At 43.7% G+C, this 16,921-nt stretch overlaps 1 protein-coding gene across 1 annotated transcript in view; it reads left to right on the forward strand.

Moving 5' to 3' along the window:
- ZC3H12B (zinc finger CCCH-type containing 12B) overlaps positions 1-16,921 on the forward strand; it is a 44,240-nt gene that overhangs the window by 21,268 nt on the left and 6,051 nt on the right. Inside the window, exons 2-4 of the mRNA XM_019948890.3 lie at positions 13,306-13,445; positions 14,882-15,116; positions 15,776-15,882. Of these exons, the coding sequence (XP_019804449.1) occupies positions 13,306-13,445; positions 14,882-15,116; positions 15,776-15,882 (482 nt within the window). The remainder of the gene's footprint in view (positions 1-13,305; positions 13,446-14,881; positions 15,117-15,775; positions 15,883-16,921) is intronic.

Genomic DNA, 16,921 nt, shown 5'->3' on the forward strand with positions numbered 1-16,921 from the left:
TGAAGTGAGCACAGGTCACATCTTCCCCAGGTGTGTGCTGACAGCTACCACCCTAGTTGGTGGTAGGGCTGGATATGGAGGAGCTAGAGCCAGAAACAGATGTGAGCTGGGGCTTCTCCTATGATCAATGGTTGTCACCACCCTATGGGGGCTGGGGTCCAAGATGCTGGAGTAGAAGCCCTAAGGGTTGGGTCCAAGCTGGTCCCATACTCTCTAAGTGTGCACTCTCCCCCAGCAGCAGCACCTCCACCCTAGTGGAGGGCAGAGCCAGAGCAAGTGGAGTTGGAACAGTAGCCCAGTGAGGGCTGGAGTGGATTCTGGGGCAGTTGTGAGAAACCAGCCAGAGTCCCAGGCTGTTTTCAATATGCTTTCTTTGCCTTGTTCCTGGGAGTAAGGAAGTGTGCATGCATACTGTTCATGATGGAGTCTCAGTTTCTCACAGCCCCTCTAGTAAGTCCCACCAGTTTTCAAACAAGGTAAGGGGACTCATCTTCCCAGTGTGAGACCCCAGTGCTGGAATGCCAAATATGTGGCTAGAACCATATATTTGGCATCCACTCACTTCCTAGGGAGTATCTCCAAGCCTATGATATACCCCTCTACTTCTGTGTCCCCCGCTAGTAGCACAGGTCCCAAACTGATCACTTCTCCTCTCTGCCTGACTCCTTGCAGATCTTTCTTTATAGGCTTGGTTGTAGAAGAGCCTTTCTGCCAGCCTCCAGTTAGTTTTCAGTGAGAGTTGCTACACATGTAGATATATTTTTGATGTGTTTGTGGGGGGAGGTGAGCTCCCACAAATGTCCTCCTACTCTGCCATCTTGATTCCCCCTTTTTAAAATATGTTTAAAAATCACAGCATCATAATAGGCTATGTAAAGGAGGCTAGACATCTCCCCTGTTTTAATGAGGGGAAACTAGAAGCATAGTAACAAGAAAGTTAAGTGACCTGTACACAATATTCCAGGAATCAGAATGATGCAATGGGCGGTGAAAAGCAGAGAGTGATTTCTGTGCCCAAAGGACCAAAGGTAACTTTGCCCCCCTCCCTAATAGGCATAAACTAGAGTGATTCTTGAGGGGAAGAGGTATGGATCTGCTAAAATCAATTTTTTTTTCCAGATCAGGCCACCCAAAACACTTTAGATTGGACCCATTTCCCAAGACCCACTCTTCTTTAAGTGTTTTGTGTTTTGGGGGTGGGGATGAGAAGAACCCAGGACTTCTTTGAGAACTTTGAATTCATGGTGATATAAGATCTTCCTTGTATTTGGAATTCTGTTCAAGGATTGCTGATTATGAAGGACGCTTTATGGTTCTTTTGCTTTGTAAGGAATAATGAAGAGATTAATTACCAAGGTAATTAGTTTCAACATATCTAGTCTTTGCCAATAGTAAACTCTCATGCTGATAGGAAGATAAACTTTTGTCTTTTATAGTAGTTGATTTACTATGTTAAAGATACCTCACACAACTTAAAGAGAGCAAAAAAAAAATCAGCACTCAACCTTATTTTTAGGAGCATGTTAAAATAGTGCATAATGGACAACATATTTTTTTTTTAATTGCCAACTGTGTCCTTGTTAGCATCTCTTCCTTGTATGACTAGGAAAGTTACTGATGAGTCCCATTTATTCTGCAATCACATTTCACACGGTCAAAAGTTCAGTGCCATAGTCTGCTCATGATTTTTAGTGCCATTAATCTGAATTCATTTTGTTTTCCCCATTCTCCTGTAACTTTATCATGAGATTGGAACTTAAACAAACTATATACTGATGTCTGTTTTTCCTCAATGTATTGGATGAGACTGCATTGAAATCATGATGCTTTGTCATTAATAGCATTTGTTTAACATTTGCAATAGTGGTGTACCTGTAATTCACATATTGATGTATGGTAAAATCCTAAAGGGTTTGTTCATTCAGAGAGCTGTTTCCTTGGGGGTTGGGGGGGATCCATTTCAGTGGAGTTAAGGCTTTCAAAGGTAAACGCCACCATATATTTTTTTTCTTAGCTGTGTGGGGTCTTCATTGCTGTACATGGGCTTTCTCTAGTTGTGGTGAGTGGGGGCTACTCTTCATTGTGGTGCACAGGCTTCTCATTGTAGTGGCTTCTCTTGCTGTAGAGCATGGGCTCTAAGCATGCAGCCTTCAGTAGTTGTAGCACCAAGGCTCAGTAGTTGTGATGCATGGGCTTAGTTGCTCTGCAGCATGCGGGATCTTCCCAGACCAGGGCTTGAACCTGTGCCTCCTGCACTGGCAGGTGGATTCTTAACCACTGGGCTACCAGGGAAGCCACCCCACCATGTTCTTTTTTAAGTCTAGGAGAAGCCCAAATATTTGAACCCTACAAAAAAAAAAGTCAGAAAGAGAGGCCAGTGACCCATCTGCTAGACAGAATTTGGCTTGGAACCTAGATCGTGAGACATATCTAAGCCACTTGACAGAACAAAGTGAGTTGTAGTGTCCCTAAAACATTCTGTAACTTTCAGGTCCTAGGTTTTATATTGCTTTTTAGATAGGATTTTAGGTCCTAGCTTTTTAAAATTGCAAAAGGACATTTTGCAGGTTCAGGCTAAAACAGGTCATCTTGCAGGATTTATTTTCCATTTTTTCATTCATTTATTCCTTAAATATTTATTGATCTCTAAACTTTGCATACTGGGCCCTTATGTAGTGTTACTGGGTTGGCGTGCCTTGTGTCAAATAGCTTCAACTAAGGAGGTCAAAGGAAGACCCAGACCAGTAATCTCTGTCCTTGTGATAGCAAGCAAAGAATTGCAGGCTACCACTTTGGGCTTAAGTGCAAAGCAAAGTTTACTAAAGCATAGTTACACTCTCAGAGAGAGAGTGGGCTATTTCTGTGAAGTGAAACCAGCACTCCTGTACAGGCTTAAGAGTGTTTGTAAGGAACGTTCTGTGAGGAGGTGGGTCATGATCATGGGTGACAGGGGATCATTATTTGATTGACAGTCCCGAACTATGTAACAAGTTCATTATTGTGCATGCCCTTACCCTTAATTCACTAAGAAAAGCCTACCCAGATGGGCAAAACCACTTACAGATTTTATTATAATGATGGTATAATGAGTTTGGGTTTACTATAGGTTATACGCCTGTCTGGTCTGGGCATGTGCAGCCCAGAGAAGTTCCCTCGTGTTATTGGGTTCCCTCTTTATCTTTATCAGGATAAATTGCCCACCACCTGACCATAGTTTCACCCATTCTGGGTGGGGTCAGGGGAGGGTCCTCAGATGGTTGGGGTATAACTTGACTATTCCCCCCTTGTCTTTTTACCACTGTCACCTCCTTGCTGCTAATGTCAGGGGAGGGTCCTCAGATGGTTGGGGTATGACTCAACTACTCCCCTCTTGTCTTTTTGCTACTGTTGCCTCCTTGCTCTTAATGTCAGGGGAGGGTGCCCAGAGGGTTGGGGTGTGACTTGATAGTTTCCTTCTTGTCTTTTCACCACTGTCACCTCCTTGCTGCTAATGTCTGACTAACTACCTAACATTCCCCCCTCAAGAGTATGGGACCCAATTCTTTGTGACATGGGCGATGACTGCTCCGGCTGCTTCCTGCTGTTAAGGGGCGGAGTCTTGATTGGGTCCCTCCTCTTGCTCTCCTTCAGCTAGGAGGTAGGCTGGAGTGATGATCATCAAGGGGTCCCATGTAGATCTTGGTCTCAGGGCCAGGCTGAATGGGCTGGTAGCTACCTCGCAGAACCATTTGGAATCGAACAGCCTGTATGCGTTCTGAAATGAGTCGAACAAGTAGGTTTATGATACAAGGGCCTAATAACAAAACAAAGGCTGTCAGGACTAATGGTCCCAACAAGGGCAACAGTTATGTCCATATCTGGGTCTCCATGGAGGAGAGGAAGGTAGAAAGCCAACTAGGGCCCTGTCCTGCTCTCTCTTTCAGATCTTCTATTATTTTGATGTTTTTCTTTAAAGCCAGAAGGTTTTCTTCAACCTGGCTGGAGATATTAACATAGAAGCAGCATGTTTCATTTAACAGGGCACAGACACCCCCGGCCTCAGCTGTTATAACAGGGGTCCCAAACTCCCTGGCTGTGGATCGGTACCGGTCTGTGGCCTGTTAGGAACCAGGCCATACAGCAGGATGTGAGTGGTGGACAAGTGAGTGGAGCTTTATCTGCTGCTTCCCATCGCTCACATTACTGCCTGAACCATCCCTGCCCCCCACCCAGTCTGTGGAAAAATTGTCTTCCATGAAATTAGTCCCTGATGCCAAAAATGTTGGGGACTGCTGTGTTATAACATTGAGGGCCCTCTTATTTTGTAAAATCACCTCAGCCAGAGAATCTATGGCTGACTGTTGCTCCTCAATGGCTGCTACCATAGCCTTCCAGGATTCCTGGACCATGATGGTAAGATTGAGAATGCGTCTCTCTAAGAGGTGTATACCCGCAAACCAAAAAATTTCCTCTAAAGACACTGTGGATCACTTCAGGCTGATCCAAATGGCGATCCCAAGTACTTTAACAGCTGTAGGAGAAGACAGCAAGACTGGATAGGGTCCCTTCCAGGTCAGCTGAAGTTGAGAACCAGGGGAGCCATCCTTCCAAGTTTTGATGAATACTTGTGTTACTGGAGAGTAGAGGCAAGGAGAAGACTCTGGGGAAGGAAGCCTTTTTACCACATGTTTCTGGAGGGCTTTTTGGAATTGTCCAAAGGAGGTGACAGAGTATGTCAGTAGGTCCCCTCATAAGAAAGGGCTACCATACAGCATTTCATAAGAGTTAAGGTTAAGTAAGGCCTTTGGGGATGTTCTGACCCTTAAAAGAGCAATAGGGAAGGCTTCCTTCCAACTAAGGGAGGTCTCTTGGGTTATTTTTCTTAAGGTATTCTTTAAATGTTGGTTGGCTCTTTCTACATTTCCTGAGGATTGGGGTCTCCAGGAAGAATGAAGGTGGTACTCAATATCTAGAGCCTTGGATATCTGCTGAATAATTTGGTAAACAAAGGCAGGACCATTATCACTCTGAAGAGACAACAGGAGGCCAAATCTAGGGATTATTTCAATTAAAAGCTTCTGGGCTACCTCCGAAGCTTTTTCTGTCCTGGTGGGGAAAGCTTCCACCCAACCAGTAAAGGTGTCCAGAAACACCATAATGTACTTATATCCTCAGTAGGGAGGAACCATTGTAAAGTCCATTTGCTAGTCTTCCCCTGGATATGTTCTGTGTCTCTGAGCTAGAAGGGCCAATGGGGGTGGCTTTTTCCCTGAGGATTGTTAGTCAGACAAATAGGGCATGATGAGGTTACCTTATTAACTACATCGTAAAGTCCCTTCCCAGAGAAGATAGAAGAAACAATCTGGTATGAGGCATCTCTCCCTAGGTGACAGGCCTCATGCAAAAATTTAATAATTTTCCACTAGAGTGACTGGGACAGGTGAGTTAAGTCCTCTCTCCAGTACCATCCATCTGGGTCAAGGTGGTACCCATGATTTATGGCCCATTTGATTTCCTTAGGCAGGTAAGACAGGGAAGGGAGAGAACTAAGGGAAGGAACTAAGGCACCCTCTATCACAAAGGGCTGAAGGGCTGCTTGTCGGGCAGCCTGATCAGCTAGCCGATTTCCCTTTGTTATTTCATCGTCACCCTTCTGGTGACTTCTGCAATGAATCACTGGTACATGGAAAGGCTTGAGGACTACATCCAAGAGGGAGAGAATTTGAGGTCCATACTTAACTGGGTTGTTTTGGACCATCAAGTAGCCACATTACTTCCAGATAACAGCATGAGCATGCAGAACCAAAAAAGCATATTTAGAGTCAGTATATATATTAAGGGCCTTATTTTCAGCCATGGTTAAGGCTTGGGTTAAAACAATTATTTCTGCCAATTGGGCTGAGGTCCCTGGGGGAAGAGTCCGGGCCTCAATAACCTGTGTCAAGGAGACCACCACATACCCTGCCCTTCTACATCCTTCAGAAACAAAATTACTTCCATCAGTAAACCAAACCTCCTCAGGTTTTGTAAGTGGAATATCAGTTAGATCTGGTCGGGGCAACAAGGAATGATATATTATCTTCACATTGGTGAACTGGTAGACCTTCTTCAGGTAGGGGGAGCAGGGTAGCTGGATTTAAAGAGGAACAGACCATGACACATAAGTCTGGATTCTCCAACAGTAATGCTTGATATTTGAGGATCCTGCTATCTGTGAGCAAGAAATGGCCTTTCTCTTCTGAGAGAGGTAACCTGATGGGAGGTATATACTGTCAGGGGAGGCTTCTTCCACTAATAAGGCCAAGGCAGCAACTACCCTAAGATAGTTGGGCCATCCAGTAGCCACCAGGTCCAGTCTCATTGACAAATATCCTACAGGTCTCCAGACAGGGCCAAGTTCCTGAGTTAAGATTCCTAAAGCCATCCCTTGATTTTCTGCCACAAATAGTTGGAGAGGTCTATCAGTTCTTGGGATTCCCAAGAATGGGGCCTGAGATAGTAATGTCTTTAGCTGTTAGAAATCTTGGGTTTGGTTAGGGCCCGAGAGCAGAGGTTTAGAGTCAGATTTTCCTTTCAAGGTCTCATAAAAAGGTTGTGATTTTAATCTGTAATTAGGAATCCATAGTCTGTAATACCCCATGAGGCCTAAAAAGGCTCAGAGCTGCTTTCAGATAGTTGGTTCCAGCAGATCTAAATCCCTTGTATTCTATATGGGGAGATACTTCGTTCCCCTGGGGAGAGGATTACTCCCAGATATTTGACTTCCTGCTGTGCCAATTAGACCTTAGACTTAGAAACTTTATAGCTTTTTTTGGCCAAAAAATTGAAGGTCTGGGTAGCATGAGTTAAGGCTCTCTCATGGTTTTGGGAGCAAATAAGGTCATCCACATACTGGATGATAGTCCCTTCCTCCAGGTATAGATCTTGGAGGTCCTTGGCCAGGGCCTGGGCAATAAGGTGAGGGCTGTCTCAGAACCCTTGAAGTAGGACTGTCCAGGTGAGTTGTCCTCTATTCCCTTCCTCATGCCACTCAAAAGCAAAGAGGTAGTAGGACTGGGGGTCCAGAGGTATGGAAAAGAAAGCATCCTTTAAGTCTAACACAGTAAACCAGGAGGCTGTGCCTGGGATGGTCCCCAACAAGTTGTATGGGTTGGGGACTACTGGATGGAGTGGGACAACTGCCTCATTGACAGCTCTTAAGTCTTGGACCAGTCTGTATTCTCCATTCGGCTCCTTAACAGGTAAGATAGGGATGTTGCAAGGAGAACTGTAAGGAATAAGTAGCCCGTGTTGTAAAAATCTGGATATGAGAGGCTGCAGTACCCTTTGGGCTTCTGGGCAAATTGGATATTGTTTCTTTTTTTTTTTTTTTTTTGCGGTATGCGGGCCTCTCACTGTTGTGGCCTCTCTGGTTGCGGAGCACAGGTTCCAGACGCGCAGGCTCAGCGCCCATGGCTCACGGGCCCAGCCGCTCCGCGGCATGTGGGATCCTCCCGGACCGGGGAACGAACCCGTGTCCCCTACACTGGCAGACGGACTCTCAACCACTGCGCCACCAGGGAAGCCCTGGATATTGTTTCTGATTGGGGAAAGAGGTTGGCTCCTTTAAGGTGATAAGCACTGGGGAGGCGGTTATAGCTCTCCCTGGGATTCTATCAGCCCAGACCTGGGGGTCTACTGACAACTTATCTAAGGCTGGTGTGCCAGTTCTCAGAGGGGGCTGTGTCTCTAAGACTAAGAACTGGAGGGGTGTTACTGGGGTGGTTCCCCCAAGTAGCAATCTGGTTCCCAGCTTGCTGGGAACAGTGGAAGGGGGCATTCAGGTATGACCAGGAAGGAATGAGAGAGAGTATATCCTTCCCAGTAACAACACAAAGGGACAGTAAAGGGCCTAGTAGTAAGTTTACCTGAGACTCCTGTACCCTGACAGGAGTCGGAGAAGGGTCCAGAGAAGGAAAACTAGGACAGAGTAAGCGGCCCCTGTATCCAATAAGAAAGATATGGTCCTACCTGCCACATCCAGGTTCGCCCTTGGTTCCAATCCAGTAATACTGACGTTAAACAGGGGGGCCATTTGGAGCGGAGGGTTCCGTCAATCCAGGGTCATCTGAGGGGCTGCCCCTGGCCCCGGGGCCCTTTAGCCCAAGGGGCAGTTGGCTCCCCAACGGCCACTTTTTTGGCATTTTGGACAAGGCATCTGAGGAGGCTTGCCCTTGTGGAAGCATTCCCCCCGCCCAGTAGCCAGGCTTTCTACAAACCCAACATCCGTCTTGGCTTCTGCTGGGACGGGTCAGGGTTTCTCTGGATGGGGGTTGCCCCTGTAGGGCTGCCAATAATTGGGCCTACCTATTTTCTTTCCTCTTTTCCCTCTCTGGGTAAGGAAACTATCTTTTAAGAGGTTGGATTAAAATTGGGTTTCTGGCAGATGGAACAAATCAAGCTCGCTTGTCTAGATGGCTAAACCCTTTTTACTAATATTTATGGAAAACAAGTCAAGTTCTAAATTACTTTACCCTCTTTTTCAAAATTTGCATTTTAAAACGATGGCAGAGATAAGGGTTCCTGAGAAGACCAGATAGCACATTGGCATCTCAAAGATACAGGCAAGTTTCTCTTAGGATGACTTTGTTTCCCCTTTGTTTAATACTTACAAGCCTCTTAAGATAAATAGGGAAGGTTTGGGAGTGGTAAAAGGATTGGTGGGCTTTGGATTATTTTTGGAGCCACACTCCTGGTTTTGTAAAGACTACATTTGTAAAACAAGGACAGTTTTGTTTTTCTTTTTTCAAAGAATCGGGTGGCTACCTCAATGATATTGAAGGACTAACATACCCATTTACCTATGTTGGAAAGTTTTACTTTTCCTCATTTAGCTTAGGGGAGAAGGCCTCTTCCAAAATTCCAATCAGGCTCTGAATATCAGCTGTGATTAATTTAGTCAGACCAGTGGCCTCCTATTTTGGTAATCTATGTACAAATATTTTTGAGGATCTTCCCTAGGTTTAAGAAATTTGTGAGGGTGGTTCCCTTGCCCCTCAAGAAATATAGTGGCCCCTAACTTAGTTAATAAACCTCTTCCCATTAAAGGGATGGGACAGTCAGGCACAAACAGAAAGGAATGTAAAAACAGCTGGCCATTGATGTTGCACAAAAGGGGTTCCAGGAAAGTGTGCCCCTGCCTTTTCCCTGACACCCCCATTACATACTCTTTATGGTTACTAAGTTTTCCAATACTTTGGGTTAAGACCGAAAAGGTTGCACCAGTATCTATAAGCAAAATTCTATCAGGAGGCCTGCCACATCAATGACCACCCAAGTCTCAACATTTATTATGTAGATGGTATCTCTAGGCAGAGCCACTTTTGGCCTCGGGCCCCCTCAGTCTTCTGATTGTGAAACCGTCAATGGCTGAGGGGCCCCCATCACTCTCTGATGTCTGGGGCATTCCTTCTTCCAATGCCCTGGCTGTTTGCAAAGGGCACATCGATCGCAACTCTCCTTCCAGTGCCCCTTTTGTCCACACAGGGTATATTGGTCCTGTCTGGGTATCCATGGGCCTAGTGGTCCAGGAAAAGCCAGCCTCACAGTTGGTGGTCTCTGAGCAGACAAAACCACTGCAATCATTTGGGCCTTTTGCATATTTCTCTCCATGCATTCAGCATTTTTGGCCATATACCTATTATTGAAAAACAAATAAGCCAATTGGAGCAAATCGTTCTTTGGAGTCTGAAGACCAGCAGTTGCTTTCTGAATTTTGCACCTGATGGCTGGGGCAGACTGGGCCATGAAATGCATAGCCAAAAGGGCCTGTACCTAGGGGGAGGAGGGATCCATATTCATTTGGGATCCATGGCCCTGTAGGGTGAGGTCCCCTAGCTGGTATTCTAGAGGTTGTAAGAACAAATGGTTTTGTACTTCTACAGAAACTCCCATGACCAGGATAGACTGAGATGTTTTCTGTGCCACTATGGTGTTTACCACAGAATATGTGACACCATATCTATTAGAAAGTCAATCAACTTATTCCTCACTGTCAATGTTACCTGGGGGCTCTTGTGGGAAAGTTAGAATCGGGCACCTCAAGTCCAAGGGAGTCCCCGGGCCTCTTAGAGGATATCGGAGCAAGGGAAATTGCCCTGCTGCGAAAAGGGCTCCCGGTCCAAATTGGGTGTTCTGTCGGGTCTTAGATGGTGATACTAAACCAGGTTCCTGTGCTCCAGGGGTTAACATAGAAACTATTATTTGATCCCCATGGGTAAGGTAAATAGGAGGTGGTGAATATGTTGGCAGCATGGGTCAGAGGGCAGTTGGAACAACTGCCGGGGCAGCTTGCTCGGCCGCTGGGAGAGCTGGATAGGCTAGAGGGAGGCTTAAGTTTTGAAATAACATATCCCCACTCTCATTTTCTCCCTCTTCCCCTTGTAGAATAGGTTCCCCCTTAGGTTTTCTTTCAGACTGCTGCACCATAAGGTGACAGCCCTCTGACTCCTTTTCCTCCTGATGCAATAGCATAAATGCTTCTACATATGGAATCTCATCTCTTTTCCCTGCTCTTTTGCAAAACACTTCTAACTGCGATATCATATAATAATTGAGGGCTTCCTTGGTGGCACAGTGGTTGAGAGTCCGCCTGGCGATGCAGGGGATACGGGTTTGTGCCCCGGTCCGGGAAGATCCCACATGCCGCGGAGCGGCTAGGCCCGTGAGCCATGGCCACTGAGCCTGTGCGTCCGGAGCCTGTGCTCCGCAACCAGAGAGGCCACAACAGTGAGAGGCCCGCGTACTGCAAAAAAATAAAAATAAAAATAAAATAATTGAATGAGCCATTCAGGGGCCATTGTTCTTCTGTTCCTAACATATATTGGATCTGTACCCTATTGTAGTAGTATATCATATCTTTCTTAGTCATAGGCTCACAGCTATGTTTTGCCCATTTATCTAATATACGCCCCAAAGGGCTCTCCTTTGGGATAGATGGAGTATTTCCCATTTTTATAAGTTTTATAACACCAGAACACAAAAGACACATATTCCAACACAAAAAGCACAAATTCCAACATCAACAAAACCAAAACCAAACCCACCAAACCGGTTCCCCAACAATTCCCCTCTCCAACAGGGTACCCCAACCAAACAAACTGGTTTGTCCTGTAAAGGAAAAGCCCAAATTGAGGGGGAAATATGTTCTAATGTGCACGGCAGAGCGACTTACTCTCCAAAATCGAGTCTGTCGATTTATAGAAGTTTGTCGGTTCCTTGCTTCAACTGCCAAGAGCTGGGGTAGCCAGCGCCACTTCAGGGAATTTTGAAGGGAACACCCTCAGGACAAATGGTCCCCGCAGCTGCTAGGGCCTAGCCCCAGTATTCCCTGACTGGCGCCGCCTAGCCACAAGCAGCAAGGCTCCTGGCTGGCTAAGCTAAATTTGTTACCAAGTCCAAGATCGCTCTGCTCGCCGCACAACAGGCCAATAAATTGGGAGACGAGGTGTTGAGACAAGGAATAGCTACTGTATTCGGAAAGCCAGCAGACTGAGAAGATGGCAGACTAGGGTCCCCCCAAAACCCATCTTATTAGGGTCTGGTTGCCAGTTTCTTTTATAGAATCAGAGAGGGAAGTAAAGTAAAAAGTCAGAATAGAGAGGGAGAGGTGGGGAGGAAGTAAAGTAAAAAGGGCCATCAGTCTTGAAAAACATCTCCTGGAATGGGAAGGGATGTGTTAATTTCTTTTTTCTTGCAGCCATTCACAGGTGGGTAGGGTTCCCTGAGGCAGGCCGTTATGTATGGCTATAATAACAAAAGCAAGGAAAAGCAAATGCTAAGGTCAAAGAAACAGATCCAGCATGGAGTCAAAATTGGCTCTTCCCTGCTAAAATAGTTTTTCTAACTTTTTACAGTAGTCCCCTGTTATCCACGGGGTGGGGGTGGGGGTTACGTACCAAGAACCCCAGGGGATGTCTGACACTAGGGATAATACCAAACCCTGTTTGGTATATACTCTGCTTTTTCCTATACATACATACCTATGATAAAGTTTAATTTATGAATTAGGCACAGTAAGAGATTAACAACAATAACTAATAATAAAATAGAACAATTATAACAGTATATTGTAATAAAGTTGTATGAGTGTGTCTCTCTCTTAAATATCTTACTGTACAAATTCGGTGTCTTTTCCATCTTAACTTTTGCAGTTTGAGGTGCGACAGCAAAACTAGCATGAATTTCTTTTTCTTTCTTCACAATTTCATGGATAGAGGATTCGTTCTTACAGTAGACCTTAGCAACCTCAGCATATGATTTTTTTTCTTTCCTTAAGTCAAGAACTTTCACTTTTTCACTTAAGGGAAGCATTTTATGGCCCCTCTTCAGTATATCCAAATTGCGAGCACCACTACTCTTGCACTTTGGAGCCATTATTAAGTAAAATAAGAGTTACTTGAACACAAGCACTATGATACTGCAACAGCCAACCTGATAACAGAGATGCTGCTAAGTGACTCAGAGATGGGATATGCTGGACAAAGGGATGATTCACCTCCTGGGGTGGGATGGAATGGGATTTCACCAGATTTCATCACTCAGAATGGTGCACAATTTAAAACTTATGAATTATTTATTTATGGAGTTTTCCATTTAATATTTTTGGACTGCAGTTGACCGTGGGTAAGTGGAACTGCACACAGTGAAGCCACAATAAGGAAAGAATACTGTACATATACTTTCTTCTATAAAATTTAGATTACATTACATGTAGTCCAAATCCTTTCTTTTCTCTTTTAGCATTACACTGTGAGCATTTCCCACATCTTAAAATTTTCAAGACTGTGACTTTTGTTGGCACATCATATTTAATTAAATGTGATAACTTTTCAGTCAGCATTTATGTGTGCCTTTTTTGCTATCAGTTGTTTTATAAGCTTACTATATGTGATTAAAATTCATCTCCAATTAATCCTCAATATAAACTTTATCTAAACCTCTGGTGACACCTCTTCTTTTTTCATCTGATAAACATCTGAATCTTTGAAAAGAAAGTGGTAATAGAAACAGAAAGAGATGAGAGAAAATGGAAATAATGATAGGAAATAGTCACTAAGGCTGCTATAAGTTGGGAGGTGTGGCCTTGAATGAATGTGTAATAATAACTGCAATATTTGTAATGATGGAATAAAAAAGAATTTGTTTTTTTTAAAAATACATTTTTGCCATCCTCAAGAAATAATATGTCTGTCGTTAATGCCTTGGTGCTAAGAAAAAGCCTGTTCGGAGTATTTCTTTGCTACCTGTTGTCAATCTTCTCTACTCTCATTCTCTATCTTCCTGAAGCCATGGGAATAAAGAAGAGTTCTCCTGCAGAGGAATACAACTTGCTGTGGAATGGTTTCTAGATAAAGGCCATAAAGACATTACTGTATTTGTGCCTGCGTGGAGAAAGGAGCAATCCCGCCCTGATGCACCAATTACAGGTACCATTTCATATAAGACATTTCTTCTCATCCAGAGGCAAAGCTGGCAAGATAGTTTGGGGACAGCTTGATGCTCCCAAATTAGATAATTACTTTTATAAATTTATTAAGTATACTTAAAATGTTTTTATTAAGTATATTTTAAAGCATATTTTTCCTGATCCAAATAAACCATTTTGCTGTGGCATACAGCAGTTAAATAAAGACTTCAATTTCAAGCAAAGAATAAAGCACACAGTTGAAAAAAAGGAGTGTTTTTTCTATTTGACCACAGACTTCAGACTAAAGGGGGATGAATCTGAGTTTTCCAAAATACTAAAGAAACCATAGTAGACAATGGATCTTATTCTGTACCAGATAAGTGACTGTGGGATTTGCAGATTAGGGGGTAGAATAGAAAAAGAGAAAAGTCCCATGGCATTCAGAGCGAACTTATCCATGAGGCACAGGAGGCCCAGTGCCTAGGGCCTATGATAGATACTTTTAGGGTCCCATGTAAAAGTTTTAATTTTATTATTTTTTTAACATCAGAGGGGAAAATTGAATATAACAATGAATGTATAATAATGTACCTAACTGGATTGTTTGTTTTTATACTAACCCAGTTGTAAAGTATAATTTTTAATATTTCTTTAATGGAAGAAGGGACCCATGAAGGCAAAAGTGCCTAAAGTCCACAAAAGTCATGATGTGGCCCTATTGGCAGGAGGATCACTACATTCACTTGTAGTAGTATATGAAGCTAGCTCTTTACAGCATTTGAGAGCATAAATACCCCAGTCCTCTGAGTATCAGCTCTTGCCTGTTGTGCAAAATGAGAAGGTTCAGTGAATGGCTGTCAGAACCGTGTCATGGAGCTATCTGCCAGCTGCTGAACAGGCTCCCAGCCTCAGTCTGAGAGTGGATCCTGGCTTCTTTCCTCAGTAATTAAGAAGCTAAAAGGAAAGGGGGTCAGTACTCACGTGCTACCGCTTAATGTTTTTCCTTAGTCATGGCTTTCCCTCAGGCAGAAGGCAAAAATGTTGTCCCTAGGAGGGATGCTTTATTCTCCTTCTGGCAGACACATCCTCAGCATACTGCCCTGGTTTCTTCAGCAACCAAAAGCTGATGCTTCAGCCAAAGGGCAAAACAAGCCTCAAGAATGCTAGGATATCAGTGTTATTTCTCACTGTTCATGGTAGGTTTTAAAAACTTAGATGTCATTGAATCTATTTCCTTCATTTTATCAGAAAGAAAACTGGAATGCAAAGGGGAAGGTAACTTGCCTAAGGTCACAATCCAAATTGGTGCCATAGCCAGGAATAGAGGCCACTTTCTCTCTACGGGCAAATAATATATTAATCTAGTACCAACTTTTGTATTTGTAATATGGGGATAATGCTGTTGATTTCCAAAGGTTATTTCTACCCTCTGGCATATAATCCGTATTTCAACAGATCAAGATATCCTACGTAAACTGGAGAAGGAAAAGATTCTTGTCTTCACACCATCCAGAAGGGTCCAGGGCAGGAGAGTTGTTTGCTATGATGACCGGTTCATAGTCAAACTGGCTTTTGATTCTGATGGCATCATTGTATCCAATGATAACTACCGAGACCTTCAAATTGAAAAGCCAGAATGGAAGAAGTTTATAGAGGAGCGGTTGCTGATGTATTCTTTTGTGAATGACAAGTATGTTTCTTTCCTGTAGGCTCTGAATAGCCTAAATCCAAGTTACTACTAGGGATAGATTTCATTTCATTTCAATAAACATTTGCTGGACACTTACTGTGTACAGTGCATTATGCTGGTCACCATGGGGATAAAAGGCTGAATGAGTAACAGGACTCACCCTTAAGAGGCTCAAAGTGTACTGGAGAAGAGAAAGATTCCCACAATGTGTCATGACATGTGCTATGGTTAGAATTTTTTTAAATTGCTTTGTCTATGTGAAATGATAGGAAAAAGCCCCACAGAGGAGATAACATTTGAGATGAAGTTTCTGCAGAGGAAAGAGGGCTGCTGGGCATTTCAGGTAAAGAAGACATCATGAATAAAGCTATAAAGATGTGAAAGTGGATTGCATGTTGGGGGAACCAGCAGGCATGCCAGTATGGCTAGAACTTATAATCCACAGAAGAATGATGCACGGGAAAAATCATTCCTTTTTTGTGTTAAAGTGGAAACAGAGGGAAGAACTGCTGGCTTAGCAGAAGATAGACTTGAGGCAGGAAGGGCCATTAGAAGGCTGTGACAACAGTATAGGCAAGAGGTAGTGATGGTCTGAACTCCTGATAAGGGATAGTGGAGACAGAATGGAAGACATTTGCCTCTTGCTTGCTTGCTTTCAGATTTATGCCTCCAGATGATCCTTTAGGACGCCATGGCCCAAGCCTTGAAAACTTCTTAAGAAAGAGACCCGTTGTCCCTGAACACAAGAAGCAACCATGCCCTTATGGTGAGTACCTATGTGCAGAACCAAGTTCTGTACTGAGAGAAACATGAGAACTCTGTGAATACTTTTCTCTTCAAGGTTTCCCTTCCAAAGGGAAAATCCTGGCTTGTCCACTTTCTGAGTTAAAGTCTGTGTCTTCATGTATTATCAGTTAGGCATTTAAAGAAACATCTTAGAAATTACATGAGGAAAAGGTAACTAGGATTGAAGGAAAGAATAATTGTCACTAGTTAAAATGATGCATGTGTTCTAGCTGCCTCTGTCCTGAGCAGGGTTGCTGGGTGTAGGGAAGTGCAGAAACCCACTTGGCCTATGGAATCAGAAAGGGCAATGCCAAATTGGGTTTGGCCTGAAGAAGGACATGTCTTTCAGGCAGGTGACTGCACACTCTGTCAACTAATAATACCCTTTTCTTCCAATCTGTACTTTCCAGTTTGCTTTCAAACTTTATTTTCATTTTCTTTTTAAAATATAGTTTTCTAGAGTACTTTCATGATCTTACCCAAGTCCCTAGGATACAAATTTGTGAGCCTAATAATATGACATGGGATGCCTGGTCTGAGGCTACTTTGAATGTTCACTATTTTTGGATAGTCATTTATTTATAGGATGACTAGGTGTTTGTTCTCAACTATCATTTATTCATATCATAGAGTATTTCATGTTCATTATTTTCATTTAATCCTCACAATGACCCTATAATAAAGGTATTATTATGAGCCTTGTTTACAGAATAGGAAAATGAGGCACAGAAAGTAAAATCGCTTACCAAGGTCACGGGGCTAGTAAGTGACATAGCTGGAATTCAAACTCAGGTCTGACCGGCCTCCAAGCCGGTGCTCTTTGCACTGAACCACCCTGCCTGCTGCTGCCCTACACTGCCTCAGCATGTGGGTTATACCTAGGCAAAGTTGTGAATTACAGGAAAATGAAGGCTGTTCAATGGCTCAACTCTTAGCTTTCGCATTGCAGTTTCCTCCCCAGGTTTCCACTTCTCTCTCCCCTCACAGTGTGTGATGCCACCGTGGTGTTGTCTGTCTCC

Source organism: Tursiops truncatus, chromosome X (genome assembly GCF_011762595.2).
Source record: "Tursiops truncatus isolate mTurTru1 chromosome X, mTurTru1.mat.Y, whole genome shotgun sequence".
Lineage (NCBI taxonomy): Eukaryota > Metazoa > Chordata > Mammalia > Artiodactyla > Delphinidae > Tursiops > Tursiops truncatus.